The 25,633-nt window shown below is 44.4% G+C and overlaps 2 protein-coding genes across 5 annotated transcripts in view; both read left to right on the top strand.

Annotated features, from left to right (window-relative positions):
- LOC135368354 (protein transport protein Sec16A-like) overlaps positions 1-25,633 on the top strand; it is a 42,356-nt gene that overhangs the window by 14,860 nt on the left and 1,863 nt on the right. For 3 of the 4 annotated variants that reach the window (XM_064601557.1, XM_064601559.1, XM_064601558.1), the window contains 22 exons: positions 59-378; positions 458-575; positions 1,973-2,181; positions 3,354-3,496; positions 3,575-3,636; positions 3,798-3,936; positions 4,018-4,254; positions 4,343-4,522; positions 6,757-6,874; positions 6,965-7,076; positions 7,208-7,313; positions 7,416-7,469; positions 8,493-8,696; positions 8,782-8,905; positions 10,073-10,207; positions 10,303-10,517; positions 21,848-22,051; positions 22,160-22,252; positions 23,324-23,429; positions 24,280-24,342; positions 24,407-24,541; positions 24,623-24,735. In XM_064601557.1, coding sequence (XP_064457627.1) covers positions 59-378; positions 458-575; positions 1,973-2,181; positions 3,354-3,496; positions 3,575-3,636; positions 3,798-3,936; positions 4,018-4,254; positions 4,343-4,522; positions 6,757-6,874; positions 6,965-7,076; positions 7,208-7,313; positions 7,416-7,469; positions 8,493-8,696; positions 8,782-8,905; positions 10,073-10,207; positions 10,303-10,517; positions 21,848-22,051; positions 22,160-22,252; positions 23,324-23,429; positions 24,280-24,342; positions 24,407-24,541; positions 24,623-24,735 — 3,190 coding nt within the window. Of the gene's footprint in view, positions 1-58; positions 379-457; positions 576-1,972; positions 2,182-3,353; positions 3,497-3,574; positions 3,637-3,797; positions 3,937-4,017; positions 4,255-4,342; positions 4,523-6,756; positions 6,875-6,964; positions 7,077-7,207; positions 7,314-7,415; positions 7,470-8,492; positions 8,697-8,781; positions 8,906-10,072; positions 10,208-10,302; positions 10,518-12,947; positions 13,425-21,847; positions 22,052-22,159; positions 22,253-23,323; positions 23,430-24,279; positions 24,343-24,406; positions 24,542-24,622; positions 24,736-25,633 lie in introns of those variants that run through there. The other variant, XM_064601560.1, reaches the window with a different exon arrangement.
- Positions 15,242-20,781, top strand: LOC135369091 (uncharacterized). Its single transcript, XM_064602753.1, has 2 exons — positions 15,242-15,271; positions 15,524-20,781. Exons 1-2 carry the CDS (start codon positions 15,242-15,244, stop codon positions 16,457-16,459), a joined length of 966 nt encoding a protein of 321 aa, XP_064458823.1. The 3' UTR covers positions 16,460-20,781.

Below are 25,633 nucleotides of genomic sequence, written 5' to 3'. Positions count from 1 at the left end.
TCTGCAAAGCTGACCAGTGACCACCTCTTACACGCTGTCGCGTGTTTTGCCCCAAAAGGTTGCCAGACAGGAGGGACCCAAGGCGCCCCGAATACGAGTACGGCTACGGCACGAGAGAAGGCTCACGACCGTCGAGCCGCACTTCGGTTGATGATCCTCGTCTTGAGAGCAGCGGAATGCGAGATGCCCGCTATCCGCCACGTGGTGCATACCAACCAGAAGACGAACGGCCTCCTTCCAGGCATAGTGAATCCAACGAGTCCTCGCCAGAAAACCGTAGGGCACACTGGGGGAGACATGACCGTTATGGGACAAGGAGCGATGATCCAGAATCGTATTACCAACAGCAGAGGCATAAAGGAAAATATCCAGCAAATGGTAAGGAATGTTTCTATTGCAGGCTATCCGACAGTTGCAAGATGGTTGATCTGTGCCTTTCTTTCCTCTAACTGTGCAGAAAGTTACGACTATAGTGCTTACGGAAGGGACTACTACAACTACTATCGTTACGGATATGCACCTCGCTCTGGCTATGGCTATGGATACTACGACGAGCTCTATAGGACGAACCCAGTGTGAGTATATGCTATGTCTCTGCACAGGGGAAAGGGTGGAGTTTTAAACAACCACGTGACAGAGTGTCTGTCCACCCACAAGGCATCAATAGGGGGCATTCGTAGACCAGTATGGGTAAATAGAAGAAAGCTTTGTGCACCTCACCTTGAAATGTTGCCCCCTTATTTTGAAGAGGGACCAATGAGGCTGCTCCATGGGCAGTAGGGGAAAGAGGGAAACTGGGGAGCTGTGCGGACAGCGTGCCTACTTGCATGGCGTACTGTGAGCTTGCTTTGCCATAGTTGAGGTCATGCAGTGTGCAGGTCAATAGTCACAATACCTTCATTTTTCTGTCCCACTTGGACAACATGACACACACATGAGAATGATGAAGATGGATAGCAGCGTAGAAATGTTGTTCATACACAAACTGTTCTACGCGGTCCGCATAGAAACACCATACTGCAAGTTATATGATGGCTTGGGTCACTTATCAATGATGTAATGCTGCAGAAAAATTGCACATTCATGACAAAATAATGAAGACAGTAGAAAAATGTATCAACATTTCATGAAGCTGGTGTCATGAGCACCTTTGAACCCAACTGTTACTGACGAAAAATTGTGATACACACACGCACAAAGTTTGTTTCCCACTGTTAGCTGCAGCGTCCATTAAACATCCATCCCATGCCTGTTGGGTTGCAAAAGAAAAAAAAAAAGCTGCAAAAACATTGCAGCATCAATTGCAAATGTTAGTTGTGGTGTGAACCACAGATTAGCAAATATTGTTAAGACTGAGAGTGTTGGTAATGCAGTGTTGGTATGCCTACAGTTACAAAAACAAAATTGCACAGTTGTAATTGAACCTGTCTAGTAACCCCTCTTCCCTGTTGTTTTAAAGAGATACTACCATGCAATCCTGTTAATTTGGACTCAAGATGAATCAAAGATTTGCAGATACAGCAGAGTTTGAACTAAAGGGAGTCGCTCTGAATGAAGGCCTGATGCATTGGCAGCGCATACTAGCTGTATCAGGGACACATCATGGTGCGCTAGGCCTTGCCGCATATTTGAGGTGACGCAATGCCGGAAATACAAGATGCTGGTTCATGTTCCTGAATATTTATTTACGGGCAGACATCAAAACATCCGCCTGATGTATACCCATATAGCCTGATTTTACACCATTTCACAGCCCTTGAAGTAAATCCCAATGTTTACCTCCCCACCTCTGCCCAATTTTTGAAAAACATGTAATGTATGTAGTGGATATGGAAACATAAGGAATTGGGTAGTATGGGTTAACTAGTGTGTGCTATACACGTACGAAACGTAATTTATTAGTGGGATACTTTTTCATGAGGCATGCTGTGACCCTCCTCTCTTCTTATTTTCTCTGTTTCATACTTCCTAGCTATCGGCAACAGGTGGCAGAGTATTACGCACAACTAGGGTATGACCCATCGTACTTTGAGCGCCTTAGTGTTCATTCTGGAAGGAGCTCCGTAAATGATGATTCCCAAAGAGAGTCTTCCTTCGCTGATGACGACGTCGCTCCGTTTTCATCCTACGACGCAACTATTCATGATGGCTATGCTGAATCGTCACGTGTTGCGGAATCCAGTGAGTCGATCTGCTTTCATAACTATGTGGTGCTTCAACATTTTAGAAATGTGTTTGTTGTTTATTGTTTTGAGATATGTATATGTATGTAATTTGATATGCAGTAAGGGGTTCCTATAGAAAGCTAGTGGGGGACCCGAAGTGGCGCTAGTGGGATGGTTGGCGGACACTGAAGACTATGCGCGAGAGCACGGCCTCAGTGTTGATTCTTCTTACTGCTTTGTCTGGACGCACAGCTTCCAACATGAGATTTCTTGTTCCTATTTCCTTTTATTAAACTGTTGCCCTACCACGCATATCTGCTCTCTCAGGACCCCATGTTAATGTCTATGTATGAGCAACTTGCTGTACACAGTTTATATGTAGTAACAAAATGAAATGCAGCATTCAGAGTTGTGTGAGAAAAATTGCCATATAGGACAGAGTTTTGTGCCCTTGAACACAAATTGGAAATTCTGCATGTTAGCAATGTGGCACATTTTTTAATCAGGCTCATAAATCCAGAATAAATCCCTTCAAAGCTTGGAATACTAGAGCCGTGGTAAAACCTTTAAAATGTCTCAGAGGTACACCATTACAGTACACCGCAAGTGTTCTTTCAAGGTCTAAAGTTGTTGCACTTCCTGAAGTGGAAGAGTAGTGATAGCGGGCAATGCTCCTACTGACTGTGCCAAACAATATTTTTGCCCATTGTTGTTTTGCGTTATAGTAATGGAACACGTACCAAGATAAGTTCGTGTTCTAAATACAGGCACACCCATGCCAACGACCCTCAGGACAAGCCTTACTCATTTGTAGCAACGATGTAAAGTTACGTAACAGACCAGCATTTACAGAACTGCAGCGCCACTCTAAACAGTAGTAGAGATTGACCATTACTGCTTAACATTTATTATATTTTGCCAATTGCTGCTATTTTATTGCCAAAATCATATCTGCATAAGTGTCCTGTCGCATGCATATTGTAGAACAAACATTTGCTTGTGCTTAGCTGCCTATGTTTAGCCACCTAATGGTTTCGGCTCTTAGAAGAAATGTCTTCTAGTTGTTTAGTCACTTCAACGATTACTGTTATGTGCCAGGGGATATTAGTATGCGGTCGTTCCTAGGCTTCTTTTTCTTTCTTTTTTGAGCCTGCGTTTTTCATTCTGTTTCCTACAAAATTTTTTCAGCACATGTGCCACAGCCAGAGGAAGTAAAGAAGTTTTCTCATCCTCATCCCCTTGCACGTTTTTTGGGATCCTACTCTCTGCTGAAGCTAGTGCCTTCCACTGCTGGGAACGTCCCTCCTTTACTTGAGATTCACGATCTAAAGGTGACTTCCCAGACTCATCTCGTGTTTTCTTGCGGGCTATTTGCAGAAAGTTAACGCAAGCTGAATCTTTGCTTCCAGCACCTGTTCCAAAAAGATCCTCAGTTCAAGGAACTCAAACAGTTTCCTGGACCTCTAGTTAGGTATCCTTCTTTTCTTTGTGCCACCTCAGTCAGTGCATCTCTTTGAAGTGAAATGGTTTCCTTGTTTAAGTTTATCAGTTAACAATCTGTCCTTTGCACAGTTGCAATTCACTGCATGCTTACTAAACAACATTAGCAGACTCAAAATGCTTTTCCTGAAGGTCGGACACTCATAAGAACGACGTGATCCAGTTCTGCAATCAGAAGATACAGTCGTTGAAAAACATTCCAGACCTACCAGACAGGTCATCCCACATACTCTTATGGGAACTCCTCATACTCCTGCTGAGGCAGAACGGGGTGCGTATATACGGGGTATATACGCATACGGGGTATATACGGGGCAGATGTCCGTATGAATTGCTGACTTTCTGTGAACAGTTCGTTTCAGGTACGGATATCTCCGAACTTCTTCTCGAAGGTCACGATATTTTGAGCTCGGGAGCATCCCTAGCCCCACCGCCTGCACCACCCCTTGATGGAATTCCCCTCGTCGAGGAGGAGAGCAGTCCGTCTCCAGATGAGGGCATTGTTGTACAGGACCGCACACTGCTCAGTATCTCGGGGCCTAAAGCGTTGGCAAAGTTCAGAGAGTTCCTCCTCTTTGGACATAAAAAGGTGGAGTAGATGTCTGTCAATGTTTTGATACAGCCTCCTTGAAATTGTGTAATGGTCGTGATATATTACGTGGATTCAATCTATGCAGGACGCACTGGATTGGGCTATGCAGCACGGCTTGTGGGGACATGCGCTCTCCCTTGCAGCTAAAATTGACACACGCACTTACGCCAATGTCATGACCCACTTCACGAGCTCACTGGCTGTTAATGATCCCCTGCAGACCCTCTACCAGCACCTCTCCGGACGACAGCCTACAGCAGTGACGGTACGTACGTGCTGCCCGTTGCAAAACCGTGGGATTTGCATGTGGCGGAATCACACGAAACTGAAGCCTCTTCAACGGAACAAACAGCCGTGAAGTTGTCTGGTTTCCCGTTAATTGGAAAATTTTTCCAGTTTTCAGTCGCCGACCAATTTTGCGGACATGCTCGATTATTCGGACTCGTTCGCGGAATGGCCGCAGGTCCCATAGAGGTGATGTATGAGAACGTCCAAAATTTCGGACGCCGTGCAGCTCCGTCGCTCGATATTTCGGACTCTGTTTGCCCAACCCGCTAATTTCTCTCATGGGGTGACGGAAAACACTGGTATCATCTGAAATTCGTATCAAAAGAAATCAACCAACCAAAATATTGAGACAAAAAAATAGCAGTGATGATCGTTGATTTCCCATTCCTCTGAATAGAAGAGGTTTGTCGTAGCACTTTTGAGTCTTCGTTTTTGGCCAATGGCCCAGCATGTGCTGTCCGCCCGCGAGTCGCGCTACAGCGCTGTAAAGCGAGCTTCACCTAAAGCACGCATGCGTTAGGTGAAGCCGACTTGCGGACTTGATGACGGCGGTGCCTCTGTCAGTGTACTTACAGACTGTTACAGTGACGAAACGTCGCTTCGGGAAATAGAAGCTGATGTTATCAGGCAGAGCTGGAAGCGCGTTAGGAAAGCATTGACAAATTTTTTCCAGCCTACTAGAGCTTAGTAAAGTTTATTTTGAAGCGAAATTCATTTTTTCGGACTGCTTGATTATTTGGACTCTTGCCCGATCCCCGCAGAGTCCTAAAAATCGGACGGCGACTGTAATTGGAATCAAAATTTTGGCACCTCCGGGGAAGCGAAACAGAAAACTGAACTTGGACGACAGGTTCTGGGTTTCGAGGTACCCTCCAACAACTTCCGCGCGCCATCGCCACAAGCATCCTAGTTTGAATCTTACCATTTCCGGTGGTGAACGCCGCTCGGCTAGGCGGATAGGCAAGGCTTATTTCCGATGGCAGCACAGAAGTGTGCCCAGTATGCACTCGCACTCGCAGAAAATGATCGATGTTATTAACAGGTTGGATAGTGGTGGCACTGACAAAAGTTTGAAGGCTTTTTGCAGCCTTTTTGAACAACAAGAATCGGCACTCTTCCTGCATTAGCATCTGAGTCGTGGACGGCACCATTAGAAAAATCTGGTTCCGAGAGGTGCCACAAAGAAAGATTGGCACATTTTTTTGCAGCTCAGGAGTTAAGTGTCACAATAAAGCTTGCAGCAAAAAAAAACAAGCAGGAATTTTATGTTTTTGTCGATGTTTCTCCTTTTTGTAAACTATGCTCGCTGCGGCATTGTGCGCAAGGGTTGTTTAGAGGTTGTGCACTTCTGGAAATGACCCGTGACAGCATCCAACACCAACAAATCGAACTCCCGTTAAATGGGACAGATTTTCATGGTCTTTTCAGTTTCCAGCTAGAGATATTCCACTGTACCACTTGTGCTGTGCTATGTCATATTCAAAGCCCCTAAATATCTGCGGTGGAAAACATTTCTGCGAACTGGGATTTACAGATCCACGGGATTCCGCAGGCGTGAGAAAACAAGCAAAAAATGTTGCAGCATTCTTCCAATATCACTTCCCGACTCGTCCCGCGGGCTTTTCCAGCCTTTCGTAACTTTTCAGTGTGCAAAGAAGATTAGACACGACTCTGATGACTTCTCTCCAGGCGATCCTGCCGTTAAATTTTCTTTAGCCATGGCGCCTTCAGCTGTGTAAGTGTCGTGCATCATGTCAGGCATTGGAGTCATGACTGATCCAGTTTAACCCATGAAAATGTCGCAGATTGGTTCACATCCCTGCATAATTCTGTGATATATCGAGTATTCAGAAACAAAAAAAAGAAACACGATTCTGAGAGAAACAGCAGGTTCTGCGAGACATGGCCAATCCCGTGAAATTTTGCGGTACAGTCAAACTCCCTTACAAGGAAACTCAGGGGACAGCAAAAAAAATTAATAGTAAAAATATTCTCGTTAAAAAGGATGCCCATTATTGGACCTATGGGGCTCCAGTGGGACCGCAAAAAACGTTGTTGTACTCGTAGTGATATTTTCATTAAAAAGGTGTTTGCTATATAATAGTGTTTGACTGTATCACAGATTTACGGAAAGCTAGGGGCTCTAGTCATGTTGTGCCTGCTCTTCAAGGTGCTGTTGATTTACACAAGAAATTTTTTTCGCACACGCAGTGCATTGCAGATGAGAAATGGGGTGACTGGCGTCCGCACTTGGCTATGATATTGTCTAATCCATCGTCTAAGCCACATGTGGATGCACGCAGCATAACTACGCTTGGTGACGTACTTGGTAAGAAAGCATAGCTGTTTAAATGTTATAACGTGTTTGTGCTTCTTCGGGGTCATATTGACGAGGTTGCTTCCATTATCCTTTCCACAGCCTCTAGGGGTTGCCTTCCAGCAGCCCACTTCTGCTACTTGATGGCACAAGTGGAGTTTGGTTCCTACAGCTGCAAGTCCAGCAAAGTGGTGCTCCTGGGCTCCAGCCACACGTATGTTTTGCCACATATCAAAAAATGAATGCGCATGCCATAATTTTACCATGCTGGGCATCTATTCCACTGCTGCTGCTGCTGCTGCTGCTGCTGCTGCTGTTTTGATTCAACTGCTCGAAACTTTTCAGGCTGCCTTTCAAAGAATTTGCCAGCAATGACACCATTCAGTGCACCGAGATATATGAGTACTCGCAATCTCTTGCCAACCCAGGTTTTGTGCTTCCTCATCTCCAGGTAAACATTTTGTTTGCATGATGTGGCAGCGTTTTGCACGCGCACGTGAATCAATTTCAAGTTTCGTTCAATGCAAATAAGCAATTAATCATGCAATTGCAGGTCTACAAATATATTCATGCTACCAGATTAGCAGATTACGGTTTCAGCGAAGAAGTAAGTGTGGCTGCTTATATTTCTCTACCGGAGCTGTAAAGCCTCATAGTAAAGTCACTGAATGGCTTCAAAGTGTTGCAACTGATGTATAACTGCAAGTTCTACGCCAGGGGGCGCCGTGTGGGGACGCCATATTGGCTCCGTTAAGTTCGTCTGCTATGTTAATGACGGATCCAGTCTGTAGACGTTTGTTCTTTCTTCTTTATCCGACCACGCCTTTGCGTCTTCCTCGACGACAATGGATCAAGGCCTTCTAAACAAAATCGCACGTGCTGTTACGGTCAGCACGCCACAATTCACAACGCGAAGTAAGTTCACCGCAGCATACGGTCGTTTTGCCTGGGCGGAAAGAAACTGCACTCCTAAAAATGAACTTCACCGCATAGCATGCTCCTAGCCAACTATCATCCCTTGTGGCATCATTCTCACCCCTGATTTGTTGAAAACGGGAGGCATACGCCTTTTTTGTACCGCTTATGCAGCACATAATTGGTACAAAAATGGCTTACGCCTTCTGTTTTCAACAAATCAGATGCGCAAACGATGTCACTAGGGATGATAGTGGGCTAGGTGCGTGCGATGTGGTGAAGTTCATTTTTAAGAGTGTGCGGTTCCTGTGGTTAAGAGAGTGTGCGAAGTGCTCAGAATGGAAACGCTATGACATAGAGCCATAGAGCAACCGGTCAGAGCGTCACTTCCCGCCTATTTCGTGGAGCTGCTCGGCACCGCTGGGCGCCACGGTCGGCTGGGGCCTCGAAAACGGGAGATTTTTAAAACTCTGTAACATAAAAAATAGTATAATGAGGGAGGTGGGACTTTTGCGTACGAAGTGCGTGCGGTGAGGCGTACACACCCTGCCAGAGACAAAGTCATATCCGTGTGGTTTCTCAATCCCTTTAAGTGTTGGGCTCCAATTTTCCGCCGCGTATTGAATGCACCCCCTCAGTGGCGGGATGTTTTTGGTAGAGAATGCGGTACACTGCACCTGGAAGGTATCAAGTGTGAAATTGTAAAATGTTTCAGGCTCTTCACTACTGCGAAGTGATAGCAGAAGCTATAGGGAAAAGCCCTTCCAGCTACCGCACGGAGCTGGTTGCTCAGGTGTACGAACTGGCTTCTCGACTGAAATACCACGACCCACACTTCAGCCAGGGCCAGGGAGAAGTTGAGGAGCTGGGAGATCCTGCTTGGCTCGTCAACTTTGCTGCCGTGCTTCAGTGCCACAGGGTAAGTTCTTGAGAGGTTCCAGAGAGTGCACAGAGTTCGATGTAATGAGGCGTTTGCTGCATCACCATCTGTCATTTGTTGACAGGAGGGTCTAGTTGATACTCCACAACAGATGTATGGCTACACTGAGCAGTCTGGTGTTGGGTCTAGTGGAGATGGGACGCAACACACTGCACAGTATTCTCAGCCAGACAACTCTACTGCCACAGGTAAATTTCTTGCATGGTCGTCGACATGTAAGGTCGTGCTCCTACCCGAACACTTACGGCAAATTCGACTGGCCCATTTGGAATTGCTTTTTCAGCTCCGCGGCTGAGAAAGCATGTTTCACTGGTTGCGTCAGGTCAACTCGCTCCGCGACGGAGCGCTCTTTCTTGCCCCGCCTGCAAAGTTCACATTCGGCAGGAACCTGTCGTACGACGCGATTTTTCCCGATACGATAGCTCCTCTACATTCCTATCAATTATCATTAATTTGAGTAAATTTGGCACGCTGTTCACATTGGTTGGGTAAAAAAGTGAATTTTACTTGGCAAATTTCCGAGTTCAGTTCGCAAAAATTTACATAATTAAACTTAGGTTACGTGACATGCACATCAGGAGGTGGCAAAAACCTAGTAAGAACAAATGTCGTTGACCGCATGGTTCTATGTGGCGTAGTTTTTTTCAAAATTTTTTTTTCAAAATTCAATGACACGTTTTCTGGGACACCCTGTAGAAATGTTTGACAAGAACAAATTTGTGAGAATAAAGGTCGTCAAGTAAGTCGATTTGTCTTTGTGGAGCTCATACCTTTGTGAATTCCAGTGCCCATACTTTTTCGTCCCTGCTACCTATATTTCACAGAACCTTAATTTTGCGAAAAAAATGTTCGATCGCGAAATTCGCGAAAATTAAGTCCTCGCGAAAATTTCTACTTTTACGGTACACAAGGAAAGATTGTAACGGTGCATCATATTTTTTTATGGAGACTCAAGACTACCTTCTTTTCTGGTGCAGTGTCCCGGAGGACCTTAGTCACATGGCATTAATACTGAATGATTTGCGGAAGTATCTTTACAGCTGGTGCGTCACGAATGAATGATTTGCGTAACAAGTTTTCAGCAACAAAAACAAGTTGAAAAAGTATGCAATGCGATGGGAAGTGACACACCATGTTCCCATGGTGGTGCAATCGATGTATGTAACTTGCTCAGTGGCATAACTAGTAGTAAACTGATAAAAGCAATGGAGGCGATGCCTACCCCCAGAGCTGGTTTACTCCATGGCAGTCTACACAGCGTGACATCAGCTGTGCTGTTGTACACATTACCATACCATACTTCCTTGTCGTGGCAGGGCTTGTGCTTGACAATGCTTCACGTTCAATGCTTTCAGCTGCCTATGACCAGTCGTACCAAGATTATTCAAGTATACCGGGCTCGCAGCCTGATTACACCTCTTTCCAGGCCCAGCAGAACACTATTTATGAAGGCAATGTTGAAGGAACAAATACTCAAGCAGATACACAGCGTGAGTGGCTCCTTGTGTTTCATGCTACCGAATTTCCCTGTAGCTCAGTGGCTTGCTGAAAGGGAAGATAGTAAGCTGTTACCATTTTCCTACAGATGGCACGTTGCAGGGTTCGTACCAGCCAACGCAGCCAGCACCGAGCGCATGGAATGCTGTGCCCCAGGTAGCTTCACAGCCTGCTTACGGTTCTCCGCTAGTCAGTGAGACTCACATGATGAATGGAACTGGCAAATTCTCCGAGCAAGGTTCCCCTCCGGCCACGATGCCAGCATCTGCCAGCTTCGACTACTACAAGGCAAGCATGTACACAGTAAGTTCCTTTATCATCATTACACGTGACCAGTGAATGGCTGGTCCTCGGCACAATATCTATCAGCTTTTTGGTCTGAAAGCTTAGTAAAGCAGCAGTTCTTATGGTTTTGTACTACTCTAGCAAAGTGCTCCAATACGAGGATGATTAAAGTGCTGAGCACTAAAAAATGTATATGTATTTTATTTTTGTTTTTCAAATCAATCTCGGTCAAAGACTCGGCACGCAAAATTAAAATGCCGTAGGTGAACGTTATGCATGTCCAGGAATCTTGAATGAACCCACAAAACTCCGTCGATTTGGATCCCCCCCCGAGAGTAGGTGTCGTCATCGGGAGTTCTGGCACCGCCCGCCTAGCAACAGCGCGAGCGTCTTTCGCTCTTCGCCCGACATGGGAGGTGTGAGCAGTAGCTGTGGTGAGGAGACAGTGGTAGACCGTTTGAGGAGCAATGTTGCCAGACAGATGTTGAATGTTGCAGATTCTGCACTCTATGTCTTCCTACTTTTCAAAACTAGAGATTTTATGATACTTCCACCTTACATGGAGAAGGAATACAGTGTGGGACAAGTGGGTTGTAATGGCATAAACTCGGTAATATTCTGAATCGATCAATCATTAAATAAATACTCTGAAGCCACGAGGTTTAGTCTGTAGTGGCACTTTATGGTGAAAACCACAAATGTGCGAATAAATATCGAAGGCTTAGCAGATCGGCATGGCAGCATCATGTGGTGCTCTCTGAAGTACAGCGGTGCTAGAGCACACAGTTGGGCTAGCCACCCTGTCTCAACGCACAAAAGTGTCTGAAGTGTGCACAAAAGTAGAACACCGTTCTGTCATCGGATCTCTCCCCACGGAATATGCGAAACCGATGAAAGTGTGCAGTGGGATTTCAGTGGGACAAGTTCAAGAATGGTGTGAATGCAGTTGAATCTCATTAATGTGACACTCGTTAATACGACATCCCCACTTTATGATCCTTTTTTCTCGGCAACTGTTCCCTCTTAATGGCCTCTGCATGTAACCTTGTTTGTTAATATGACATTTCGTTAATATGACAATGACCGACATTTTCAGCACAACAAGGGGCGTACACGTGTATTTTACACTCGTTACAATAACCTTTGGTCACTGAACCAGCCTATAACGGCCAAAACGTGGGCGTGCTTTTGGTGTGACTCATGATGCCCCTATCTGAGATGCTTAAAGGGACCATAAAACGATATTTGACGAGCCTACGATCATTTCAAATTTGTTCGTGAGTACTAAAGCATCCACCCTGTAAAAATATGAACTTGAAAATCATTCAGATAGCGAAAATATTCTACGTTAACCATGGCCATGAACGACGGCTGCTAAGATCCGCCTGCGAGGCGAACTACCCATGACGTCATACACAGGGGATGTTGCCGATTTGCGGACGGTCTTTTGCGGGCACATTGAAAACTTCGCCGTGAAATATGTTTTAATTTGACCTGGAGCTAAGATCGTATCAAAACGTTGACACAGAATCCAACCAGAAGTGTAACGTAGCCGTTGATTGTCATCACGGTTACCGGAGCACGTTTTCCTCTCTGAGCTGCTACCTCATCAGAAAATGTCTCTGTCGGTGGCCGACGTGCGTTATATACGACATTGTTGTAGTCCAAACTGAAACCATGCACCCATGTGGTCCCGTGGGGTGTGTGCTCCCGGTCATCCACAATTGTCTGAGAAGACTGGACGTTGATGACGTAAGCCCGCTTCGAAGGGATGTATCCGGTCACGCCCAGCTACTTCCTCATGGTAAACTGTGCCGCCATTGCACTGAATACGGTTAAAAGTCGATGTGTGTACGGTAGTAAGGGATCATGAGAACAGTTTCTGGCAGAGTACTCGGAATTCATGAAAATCATTTCATGGTCCCTTTAAAAGAGGAGTGTCCTTGGTCATATGGTCATAGTGACCAGTCATACGGCATTCGCCAATGAAAAAACGGCTAGGAAGCAAGCGAGCTGGTGAAGATTATGCATAATGTAAAACCCCGAGACTAGGGAACACGAAAGGACAGACACAAACACGAAGTCTCAGACACAGCTGAAAATTTTACTTCACATACAAGAATTATTCTTGTATGTGGAATCATTCTTGTTTGTTTCTTTTTTCTTTTTCTTTTTTTTCTTCAACAGCTTGACAAGTCTAGACATAAATGTCTGCTATTCCACGCAGCAGTTACACGGTTCAGCGTGGGTAGGGAGATCTTTGCAATAATGCGAGACAAACTTGCTCACACAAACTTCGTGCGACAGGTGCCACACGTGTCAACTTAGCGCAGAATTTGAAAAAAAAAAAAAAAGTAACTGCGAAATAGCTGAATTACTTGAACTGTCACTTAACTAGTTGCTATTTGCTCACAGTAACTGTGTCTGTAACTTAGTTACTTTTTACAGTAACTTTTCCGAAGACTGATGTCTGCAGTATGGGTAACCCGCCAGATGAACACATGAACTACGAGAACGGCATGTAGACACTTGTCACGGGTTGCAACAGCGTTATGAGACTGAAGGAGAAAGCTTTTTGTACTCATATCACGAGCTCGGATAAGAGCTAAATATACTATTACCAGCTTTTGTTTTGTTTTTAAAGTTCGCTTTTGTAGAACGGGCAGTATCTTTACATGCGCTTAGACTACTTATGGCCAGTTATCATACAAATCAGTCAGAGCAAGAAGAATATTCCAGGAGAACTGTGCTCACTGACGTTATCACTTCTTCAAGTGCTTACATGATGCAACTACTGTATCAGTGCCTCCATGGTTCATCTAGAGCGTATCGTCTTCAGCAGCAATAGGAATTGTAAATTTTTTAGCTTTGAACCTTGATTTGTAATGTAAATGATATATATGATATAAATAATATATAAAATGATACGAGGCTTGCTTGATATGACGTTATGTGAACAATGTACGTACTGTATTGAAGGTGCCCAGTCTATGTGCAGTTCAGCTATGTGCATTTCAGTACCAGTCGTGAGTGTTTCTGTTTTGGAATATGAGCGGTTACGGTTATGGGAGGTTACATGCCCACACATCAATGAGAAAGGGATGGATTCCTTAAATTTCCATGCAAAATTTTTTATGTTGTCCACAGTAACGAAGGAGTCTTAAAATTGCATAACACAGTACTACAGGCAAATGTCCGTCTTGTGTACCATATTCAATCACCACCATCGCATGTGATTCCCAAGCATCTCTCTCTTGGGTCAGTGATGCATGCAGTATCCTGATTTGCGTATGTGTGTTGAAAAATGGGGTACCAAACAATCCGGTGAAGGTAAATTAAAGCAAAAGCCTGCCCAACTAAGTAGTTATCTATCTACGGCACCACGCCAGAGGTATCGGAAATAAAAACTTCTCTCTTTCCTTCTGTTCGAGATGTTCCAACGATTTGTATTTGGGGAATGCCCCTCCTTCTGCTGCACTATGCCAGAAGTATCGCAAATAAAATAATAAAAATAACCGGCACAAAAGTAACAAATATATTTAATGTTTTTGAGTCCGAATTGCAATGTTCCCAGCACAGCGGCAGAAGGTCGGGTGGGGATAGCCGAGCTGGTACATGACGACAAAAATGATGAAAACAAGGGGACGAGGGGGACTGAAGACGAAACACACACGATCTTGAAGAGAGATTGTGTGCGTTTGTGTGCATCTCTTGTCCTTCGTGTCTCAGGTTTTTATCTTCTTCTTAGCACAGATTCACAAAGATCACTAGTGTCATACCTGCACCTGTTTCTGTTGAGAAAAGCTGACTCACACATGCAGTATACTGTACATTGGGACCAAAATGACTTCACTTCTAATACATAAACAAAGCAACCTTGAATCGTGCACTAAAATACGAGCACGTTGTGAGCACGTTGTGAGCACGTCCGACGACAGTACTGTCGTCTGGCTCACAGTAGTGGCTGTGGCGAGGTAATTGCTCCGTAAACCAATGGCTACGCATTCTTGCTTTTCCCCTATTATCATGCCTACTCCATAGGCTGAACGACGTGCTCTGATACTGGAAGTAATTCCCCTAATGGATGACCCCATGGCTTTGGCCACCATTTCTTCTCACCCCTCTTCCTCTTTTATTGATTGTGACCGGTTGTTCACAAAGGGGCCCTTCTCCCTCATTATCTGCAGATATATTCGGGCCGTGCATATTCAGTTTTAGTTTATCTCTTTTTCTGTTGGGAGCCTATGGGCTTTCCTAATGTTTTTTTTCCCGGAGTTTATGAAGGCGTGTCCGCCGTCTGCCGTTCAGCCGTTCGTTGCTTGGTTGCTCGAAGTGCATGCACACATATTCTGCGTTCGTGTTCAGTAGAGAGACTCTCTGTGGGCAGATACGTACCCGTGATGTGTGTTGCGAACTGTGAAAGGTGCAAGGAGTCGATTTATTGCAACCTGATCCGGACTCAACCTTGTTCTGACAAGCGCGCCGCCTGCATCGTCCCTTTATCGTCGTCTGCTTTGTAGGTAGGTGCACATGCTTTTTTGTTTAATTTATTTCGCAATTTTTTGTTTTCTTCATTAAGTTGCCTCTTTGGGTTGGCTTTGAGTTGAATTTTGGCTGCTGCATGCCCACCGTTTATCGTTTTTTTTTTTTTAAGCCATTTTTTGTACTTTGTTTTTTGTGTGTGATGCATTCTGTGATGCACGATACAGTATTAACAACTTAAAGCAGAACAGGATCACAGCATGGTTGCTTCTCTTTTTGAAGAGGGAGGAGTCAGAGGTAGAGGGTACAAATTAGGCGCAGCAACGTTGCAGTTTATGACCCCTTCTGGTAGTTCACTTGCCATTACCAGGCACTAAGCACAAAAATTAGCTGGCCCTCGTGAACAATCAGTGGCTTCCACACTCCCTTACAGATTCAGTACCCGAACTGGGACAGTAAAACAAAAAAGCTTGCAAGCTGCTAATGCCGCTTACACTGCAGTCATTGATGGGTTGTCGAAATTGACTGTTCACTAATACGAGCCTACGTTGCTTCAGAAATCGACGGGATCGTCTGTCTCATCATCCGTGGAGTGCATCGACACGATCCCTTCACGGTCACAGTCCCCCACCTCGGCCACAAATGACCAGGACTGCACGGAGGACACAACTGCCGTGGCTTCTTCCGCGTGCAGCAGCCCTGGCCCATTTGAAGACCTCGAGGCCCCCCTCATCCCATCATCATCATCTACACGCTGTTCCAGACTATCCGCACGGATCAAACAGCACCTTTCCTTCTCCGGAGGCTCCACCGACGGATCCCCGGGAAAGGGAACTCCTCACCAGAAGCCCACCAAGGGCATTCTGCGACGACGGAAAGTGTACTGCAGCAAGAGAGGAGAGCCGGCCACGTCGTTTGGCACGGAGAGCAGCACCGAAGAAGGATCTCCGGAACGCAGGGTCGGAAGCAGTCCAGCGCGTATTTGTAAGAAGGCGTTGGGGAGGGTGTTGAACCTGGGCTCGGACTCCGGCACGCGGAAGCTGGGGAAGAAAGAGAAGAAGGTGCCGAAGTCCGTAAGCATCGAGGAGCCGGAATGCTCTCCGGAACATGCGCTGCATCGAGAGAGGACCGAGAGCCTAAGGAAAAAGAGGAGGGGAAAGAAAAAGCCTCCGCTGGTGTTTGGCGGCACGTTCCCCATCGACGAGCCCGTGGACCTGCCGCGCGGTGCCGTAGCCAGGGCTGCGGCCAGCTCAATCAACCCAGCGACGTACCCGGTTGATGCGGTTTGCTGCACGCCGCCAAATTTGTGCGAAGACCACGCGAAGGTGTTCATGTCGCTGGGGGTCAAGGGGCCAGCTGAAAAGGAGGTGAACCCAAAGCATGAGGCGAAAGTCTCAAGACCAGATACACCTTCAAAGAGGGGCACTGGGTGGTTCCGACTTTGGGGTGGCACTGACGCCAAGCTTCACAAGTCATGAGTGATGATAGGTTACTATGTGACGATTATTCTAGCGTATTTAAAAGCGTGCCTAGAAAAAATATTTTGTGTGGCACACTCGTGCAAGGAGGATAGCATACACTGTGTGTAGCTGGATCGTAAAAAAGGGACCGACGGTAAACATAAATAATGGAATTGTAAAAATGTGTAATAGTGATAAGAATAAGCGCTTTTATGTCTTTGCTGTGTACAGCGTTGTTTCTCCTCCCATATTTTGTGTACGACTAAGTGCATCGATGGAGTTCCTATGATGTTCAAGTGACTCGTAACAATTGCCTAGCTCTATTTTTGCCTGCCTCGGGTTTTTCAACTGTTCTGTGGTACAAAAGCGTCTGCAGCTATGCTGTGCAATGTGTCTGAGATATTTCTCTATGCTTGTTTAAAATGGTATAAATTGTGTGCAAAAGCTGTGACTTCCGATGGACTGATTGCAAAAGCAGCAGAAATATGTAATCGCAAGAATTAGCTCTTACATGTTATGTTTTATGTTGTCTTGCTTATCAACCTATCAATGTCTGTAAGAGACAGTGTCATTTTTTGAGCCAATGTAATATATGTAATTTTGCTGTGACGAAATGAAGTCTCATTTCTGTATGCTGGTGTGCCTCGGTGTATGAAGCATGTTGTATGTCTTTGTCAGTTTTTATAACCTTTTTTGAAAGTTTATAGACATTAGTAATGCCCTGTTTGGGAATAACACATTGTGCTTGGTGTTGCCAGAGGAGGAGTGTTTGTTTCTGGCGTTAGTATGGATCTAAGAGCTACAGCAGTGGAAATTTGTGCAAATTGGTGAAGCATACTTCAGTTAGCGATTACTGGGCAAGCACGTTGCTTGTCCTATCCATGTTTTGTTCTTCATTGCTCTCATCACTGTCTTAACTAGTGCTGTGGTAGTAGTGCTCTTGAACAAGGTGCATAGTGATCTGATATCCTAGCAAAGTAATGTGCTTATTTAAATATAAAATGCTCTCGTGACAAACTTAGAATGATCAATGATCTGTAGCTCTTCAGGTGTATGAACCTTTCAGCTAAAGGCACAGCAACAGTGAATTATAATTCCTGAGGAATTTTGGTGGAAAGCATGACATTGCCAAAATCATGACATGTTCAGTGTGCATTCGATGCACAGTTCCGATCAATTATGTGCAGTGCGCCTCTGCGCAGTACCACACTAAAACAGAGAAAGCTCGCAAGGTGGTAGCTCTCTGTGTAGCAGAATGCAGACGACATAAGCTTCGACAAAATTAGAAGGACAAAGGACATTAACTTCGCAGGGCGTGGGCACGGCTCAGTGTGATAGTTAAGTGTATGCCAAGAATGTCTGCATCATAAATGTATGTGCAGTGGCGTACGGTGTCTCATGTATGTGATGCTTACGATCGCTTACAACTTATAAAGGGTTGTTACACCACTTGTGTCTATACAAGGTATGCTAAAGGGCTTGCATCTCCATCAGCGGCTCTAACGTGCACTCACGTCACATGTAAGCGGGTCTTTCGTGTCTAATGATGATGCAGTGCCAAATGCCCTCGCATATTTGACACTATTTGAGAACGTATAGTATTGAAAGTTGAAGTTGATTCATCTACATTTCTGAAGTTGTATTTGTAGGAACAAAGAACCTTGCTAGTGTGGAATGCACAAAACAGAAGCAGACAGTACGAAAGGCTGTTTGTTGGGCAGTGCTGAAATGCCTCAAACACTTAAAACATGGTTTGAAGTGGATATTTGAAAGGTTACTGACCCAGTATGCAAAAATTTAGTGAAGAGTGCAATATTCGAAAGTTCGTAAAATCTGCACCAGGCTATAAAGTTAAAATTTCTGGCACATTTAAAGGCAGACTGTATCTCTGGTAAAATATTTCTAAAACTTGTGCACTTGCCACTTACTGCACATGTTTCTTATTGCCAGCCCTTGGCCAGAAGTAGTTGTACGTGACCTGCTGTGAGAGCAGACATGTGCTTGTCTGATACTGAGAACAAAGCTTACATATGCTTGCACTACTAGCTGTAGCACAATCTAAAAATGGGTGACCATACGGCACTTGGCAATGCACTGGTCCAGGTTTGACATTGGCTAGCGACTAGGTCGTTGATTTCTCTGACTCCATTCAACAGGTTAGTTTTAGCAAAATTTTAATGTGAAAAGGTTGTCGCAAGACTAGCATGTTTTATGAAGATTTCTCTTTGGCATAATGGTACCTGACTAGTTATGCAGGAAATGCATGTCAAGGTTTGTAATGCAGAAATGCCTGTCTCTCAGACAACTCCTCAGCATAAAGAGGAGTAGTAGTGAAATTAATTACAGAAAATGTAATGAAAAGGTATGCCGGTAGCCACACAGGTTCACATATTTGCGTAATCATTTTTTGTGGAAGTAATTTGTCACATAATGACCAAATTCAGTCACCTTTGCATTGCTTAAAATTGGCAGAGATGATTCTTTGAAGAATGGCAGTTAATGAAAAGGATTCTGATGAGCTGAATGGCTGGCACAGTTCATTATCTTACTAATGTTCAAAGACCATAATATGTCGAGCCGTCCCATGTTATTATGGGCTTTGCGTGTACTCTAGTCCAATTGCTTGGTGCATTTGTACTTGAACTGCGTCATGTATCCTGGAGCATTTAATGACAGTGCTGTCAGCATTTATGTAGGCCTAATTCCTTATAGAATGGGCTTAGCACCCCTCTTGTATGTAGCATTTCGCTTGGACATAGGATGACAGGCACTCGCAGTTATTGCTGGATGTATAATTCATTGCCACGTGCTTGTCATGTGTCCGACATTACAAAATGCAATGTGCACTTTCTAGGGAAAACAGCAATGTGCCGCAGTGATTGTTGTGCCAGAGCTGGGAAAAGTTTACTTCACATGGTTTGCCTTTTGTATCATACACACTGTGTTGCGCCACAGCACTAACTGCTGCTTGCCTTTGTAAGGTGCAGTTAAAGTTAAGGCACTGTTAATGTTATGCTGCATTTTGTAGGAGATGTTTATTTTGACACATGTGATATGTAATAATGTACACATACATAGCTATGTGTATGTGTGTTCTATTTTACTATTCTATTAATTGTGCCTTATAAGTACATGTATTATTGCAAGTTTCCCTTCCTTGACTTTATTTATAATGTCCGGTTTCAAGCACCTGATGCAGCTTCCTCTTAGCTGGCCTTGGATTATGAAATTTTGATAGGCAGGAGCTTTTATGCATCATCGACAACAATCGTTGTTCCTTCCCTCATCTATTTTGAAGGCGCGAAATGAATTTTGGTATAGAGATGTGTAACATATTCCTATTTCTCTATACCTAGTAGTTTCCCTTTATTCTTACTATTATTATTGACAGCAATACAACTGGTCCTTAGGTTCTGTAGAGTGTGTTCACACAAGGTTGACTTTCCCATCAAAAACAATAGAAACTAGGCTTGCAACTCCTGGCATAGTAGTGTGGACGGTGCGGCAAATCCTGCCTTGAAAGTCAGAAAGGCGTGGACTAGTTTTAGCGTCCTGTGTGATACGGAAGTTTGCCCGCAAAAATCTATAGCAAATGCGATTTTTGATAAGTATACTGTCGCCTCCATGACTGCTGCATTTTATTGAGCCAAACAGCCATATTTTTTACACCATGGGCTAGACTTGCCGAGCATTTGGGCATTTACTCATTCCAACTCCTATGCTTTCAGTGTACAGCGAATAAGTAGACATTTCCAAAAAAAAGTCTCTCTCTACTAGTACCTTCTGGGAGATTTTGCTCGTCCAGAAGGTTTGGCTCAATCCCATTCCCAGTCAAATCTTAGTATAATATGATATATGTTAGGCACTTTTATTGTGTCACAGATAGTGCACTGTAGTGTTGTGTAATATTGTCTCCTCTTTGTGACATGATGCCGAGGCTACAATAATTTTCGTCCAACTGTCTAAGCAGCTAGGGCTTATCGAATACTGCGGTACTCATCGTCTTTCGTGCACCACAATTCTTGTTTATCTACTTAGACCCCCCCAAAAATCTTCAATTTCTTTTTTTTTACTTTACAGCTTAGTAGCTCAGAAAAGTGAACTTTATTTGAAACCTGCTACAGTGAAGACACATGGAAATAACACTTCATAGCTGTGTGAAATGCCCATACACGTCAGGGCGACATCACGTATTGCACCGAGCACGTGAGAGAGGTGCAGCTGTAACTCATGAGAACACTTCACGAAATTTCTACGTTATTCGAAGGTCATGTCGGTTTGTGGTTATGTGGGAGTGTGATAGCAACCAGGACTACAATAAAAGTATTTACAGAACTTTGCTTGTCTGGTCATAGTCCCTTTAACATTGAACATTTGCAGAATAATGGTACAGCACAGTTGCGCATTGTGTTAAACTTTATGCAGCCGGCCAGAATGATGAAAGTAGCACAGTTAAAAAAAGAAAAAAATTTGCATGACGAACCCAGTGACATTCCATTTGGCCACTCAGCGCCCCCTGGAAAAACTTGCTGATGTTGCCATCTTGCACTTAAATCCACAGCACTGTGTGTGGAGTTTCTGATGCTTAGACTGCAAGCTGTTTTATTTGTTGTAAGCACAATAAATTTCAATTGAAAACATACTCTGGCATTTATCATGTTCTTTAGTGTTAGTCGAGTGTTGTGCCTGCGCAGGGGTGCCAAACAGATACGAGCACTAAAGCTTGTCCAAATCCATATTTAAAGGGCATGGTGAATTAAGCTTTTTTTTTTTCTCTCTCTCACAAACGTATACATCTTATTTCTTGAATTTGTGTTGGTTCCATGGTTGCTGTGGGCCACTTGAAACCCTGGAATTCCCCCTGGAATTTGAAAATGCCATTTTCAAGGTCTGGAAAAACCCGCAATTTTTTCCCCTCTGTTTCTGTGCGCATATCCTCTGTTGTTCTCGTTCACGTGGAGCCACTTATGCAAATTATGCTTATCCAGTGTCGGAACTAGCTCTGAAACCACAGGAGAGAGAGCACTTTTTGCAATAGAAATCAGCAGCAGCACGAAATGAATGGCACCCTCTATTATATTAATCAGTTTTTCTTTCTGCCCTATGCCCTCTATGCCTCTGCCCTCAAAAATTATGTAGTTGTCGGCCACATCTGTGAACTGATCACCATTGTGCAGTCCCCATGCATTCCCTCATGTGATGCTTGTAGCTTATAAATATTTCTGCAAAATATTAAGGCCCTGGTTCGTCATAAACTGTGTTTTACATCCCAGACAAAATGACGTCGGAACCTTAGAAGGGCCTCGAAAAACCCTCGAATTTTTGTTGCAAAATTCAGTGGGAACCATGTGATTTGCATTCTGTGTGTTAATTTTTTTTTTTCATTTCACTTCCCTTGAATTGTAGGAGGCTCAACAGCAGCAACAGTCATCACGTGAGAGATTGAGCAGCATCAGCAGCAGCGCAGACACACGGGAAACCTCTCGTAGGGACAGCTTGGACAGTTCAGCTCTCTCGAGTCGACCAAGGACAGCATCTGGTCCCAGGCAACCTCCCCCAACACAGCAAGAAAAATCCGAACAGGACACCAAGGATGCGTTGAAGGCAAAAGTAAGTTGTGCAGGACCTAATCTCCAAAGCGAGTTTGCCCAAACAGGTGCTAAAATTTTCTTCATAACATGCGTGGGCCCCCAACTTTTTACTTTTGTGTGGGCGCAGGGCTCTGGAAAAAGCTGGCTAGGAGGTATCTTCGGGAAACTGCGTTTGCGGGCTACAAATGAAATGTACCTCCCTGATGACAAAGACCCGGACGTAAGTTTAGTTGACATCTCTTCGTTTGGGACAGGTATGGCTGATTGCCGTGGAAGAGTCGGTACAGGTTCAAAACATGATGTGCATGCAGCGATGAAATCAAATTGCTATGTTTTTGACAAGGGTGTGTAGCATGAAACAACTTGTTCCTTGCAACATAGTAGCAGGTGAGTACAGTGAAGTCAAACAACTCAGCCAATTCTCGTTGCTTACGTTGAGTACAGTGAAGCCTCTCTAGTACAGACACCCACGGGACCAGGATTCTTGTATGCTGAAGGGAGGTGTCTGTACAATGAGAGGTGCTGGAATAAGAAAATTGAAACTTGCCAGGGGAAACCCAGCTGTCTGCAGTAGGGGAGTGTCCGTCTAGGAGAGGTAATGGGAGGCTTCACTGTAACATGAGTGCCACCATGAGTGCATTCATCTGTGTGAATGCTAGTATGACTGGCAACAATGTGAGAGAAAATCCGTGTATTCACATGGCCAACATTCCCCGAACTACTCTAGTGGAAGGAATGCAAAACGTCATAGCCTTCTGCTGCCACATACGTGCGAGCGCTCAAGCCTCAAAACGTCGTTTTTTGGTGCTCTTCTAACCATGAGCAATATCTTGTGGCTCAGCGACAAGATATTTAGTAGCAGACTACAGGGCTGACGGTGTCGTCTGCTATGTACACAGTGCGCGCCACTCCCAACATTCCGGCGTCGTACGAATGCTCAACATAACACGCGACGGAAGTTGCGTCTCGTGAGCAGTTTCTTTTTTGCCCTTTTTTCAAATAGAATATTTCGTGGGGATGTCTCTCGTGTGAATGCACGGGATTGATTGATTTAATTTTTTTACGCACATTGTATACACAAATACATAGGGTGGATAAGGTGTAGGTTTTTCTTTAATTTATTTTTTTTATGTTAGCGCCGCAAAGCAACTAGCTAGCATGGTGTAAGTGGTAGCATCTCTGACCAGAAATCTGAGGGTGTGGGTCTGAATCCAACTGATGGTGCCTTTTCATCAACTGCCATTACATTTGATTAGTGTGATTGGTGAACCTTTTTTTTCTTCTTGCCCAGATTGTGTGGGATGAGCAAAAGAAATGCTGGGTGGACAAGACCGCCGGTCCCTGTGAGACGGACAACAAGGTGCTAGCACCGCCCACTGATAGTGCCTTACAAACAAGTAAGAAAACTCTTGTATTGTACATAGGGTGTGACCTATTTGGGTTAAACCAAACTCCTCCTCATTATTCCCCCATGGATCGGTTTCGAAACAACAGCAGGTGCGGGGTGAACGACAATTCGACAACCAGACATGGCGGTGCTCTGGATTTGTCAGGAATGCATGTTTGACCAATATGTGCACCTTTAACTACCAGCCTCTTGCTGGACAGAGAGAGAAAAAAAAATTACCCGATAGTACCCGAATGTGTCAGTAACACTCGACTCCACCCTGAGTTACAGATGTAAAAATAGTACCCAATTTCTTTTCCCAAAAAATCGGAGCGGGACCTGGAGGCAGTCCAAAGCCAACCTGTGGATGATTTGTTGTTAGGACCCTGTGTTCTAGGGTAAAACCCACTAAAAGCCGTTTTTACCCCGGGTTTGCGTCATCATCGCTTGGGGTAAAACCCGAAAAAACCCGAAAATGAACATGGCAAAGTGTCAATTCAGACACCGTATCGTGTGCTAACCTAAAAAACGAGGAGCAATTTTTTTTATTTCTTTTTTTTTTCAGCTTCTTTATCTGAAAATATACTTTTCCACCCCAATATAACCTGATTTTACCATGTTTTATGGCTCCTGAAATAAAACCTGATTCTTGCCCCCAATTTGCCAAAAAATAAAATAAAATAAGACCCGAAAACACAGGGCCCTACTTATTGTATGAAGTACCAGTATGAGCCCTGCAACCATGTGCACTGCCACCGTGTGATTCTGAAGCATAATTGCACTGTAAAGATATGCTTTATCTGTCTCAAGCTATTTTCATTATGGTGTATTTAGCTCGTGCATTCTATGTACTCCTGCAGACAAAATTGTGCAGCCAGACGGAAAGCCCAGCCAAAACAAATTTCAAATGAACAAGCGTAGAGGTAAGATATACTATTCCAAGCGCCGTAGTGCTGCAACAACATAAATTACGATTGCCTTTTTCAGATTTCAGAAAGAATTATGTAGATATCCTGAATCCTGGAGGCAGTACAAAGCCCGTCGTAGCGAGCGTGCCGCCCTTGACACCAGATGTCGCTCCCGTGACGTCTGCGCCCCAGTTCTTCATACCGCAACCAACTGGTGCGCTTTCCAATTCCCAGACAGGGGATAGTGTAGTCAGTTGCCACGTCTTAATTTGAATAATTCATTTTACTGTCGTAGGTCAAGACACTCCTCATTCGGAGGGCTTCGATTTTGTCTCGTCGCCCTCAGTCCACTTTGTACAGGACGGAAGTGCTCCACCATGTCCAGAGAACAGTACATCTCCACAAGCGGTAAGGATATGACCGTGTGACAGACAGCTGTCTGTGAGCAACGTTTGTTTGTCCCACAGTTTTGTCGTATTTACGAGGCATTCTGTGGGGTGTGAGATAGAGCTATGCGAATATTCGATTTTTCGAATGTGACTGCTGCTCGAATGCTATTTGCAACCTATTTTCAGCATACGAAATTTTCGAATATTTTTCGAATAGTACTGAAACGGGGTATCGCTATTGCCACACTGCAAGTGGGCTTCGCCTCATTGCATCCAAGAATTAGGTGAAGCCCACTTCACGTTACCAGACCACCAATTTCCTTCTTTTGCTTCATTCTGCAAGTCGGCTTCACATCATTACACTTGAGTGTTAGGTGAAGCCAGCTTTACACTGCTTACAGTATTCTGTCACTAAAGTCTAGAACTTCTGTGACCTCATGATCAACACTGTACCCAGGGCACTGCATGTTCCAGTAAATGTAGTCCCAACTTTCAGAGTTATGTTCAGTAACACTCGGAAATATGTGCAGTTTCTAAAAAAAAGTACAGGGAATTCAGTTTGTAAACATAGAAATGAGGTAATGCACACAAAGCAGGCTGCATGGATCATGTTGACTATCTCTCAATGCAGTTTATCCCACTAACATAGTCTACCATACACAACACAGAGGGACCCTTCTCTCACGATATGTTATGTTGCATGAAAAGGCTCACAAGTTTGGAGCAGAAAGTCATCGAATGAGCACAACACCACAAAATATTTCACCATGAGGTATTCAAAATTATTCGAATTTGGCCTTTCTGATTATTCGAATTTGATTCGCCTTCTGAAGAAATTATTCGGATCCGATTCACAATTGAAATTTTGCCATTCGCACAGCTCTAGTGTGAGATAATGTTTTTGCTAGAAAAAGCTA

This window comes from Ornithodoros turicata, chromosome 9 (genome assembly GCF_037126465.1).
Source record: "Ornithodoros turicata isolate Travis chromosome 9, ASM3712646v1, whole genome shotgun sequence".
NCBI lineage: Eukaryota > Metazoa > Arthropoda > Arachnida > Ixodida > Argasidae > Ornithodoros > Ornithodoros turicata.
The sequence above is the reverse complement of the archived record's forward strand: the minus strand, read 5'-3'. Positions and strand labels throughout refer to the sequence as shown.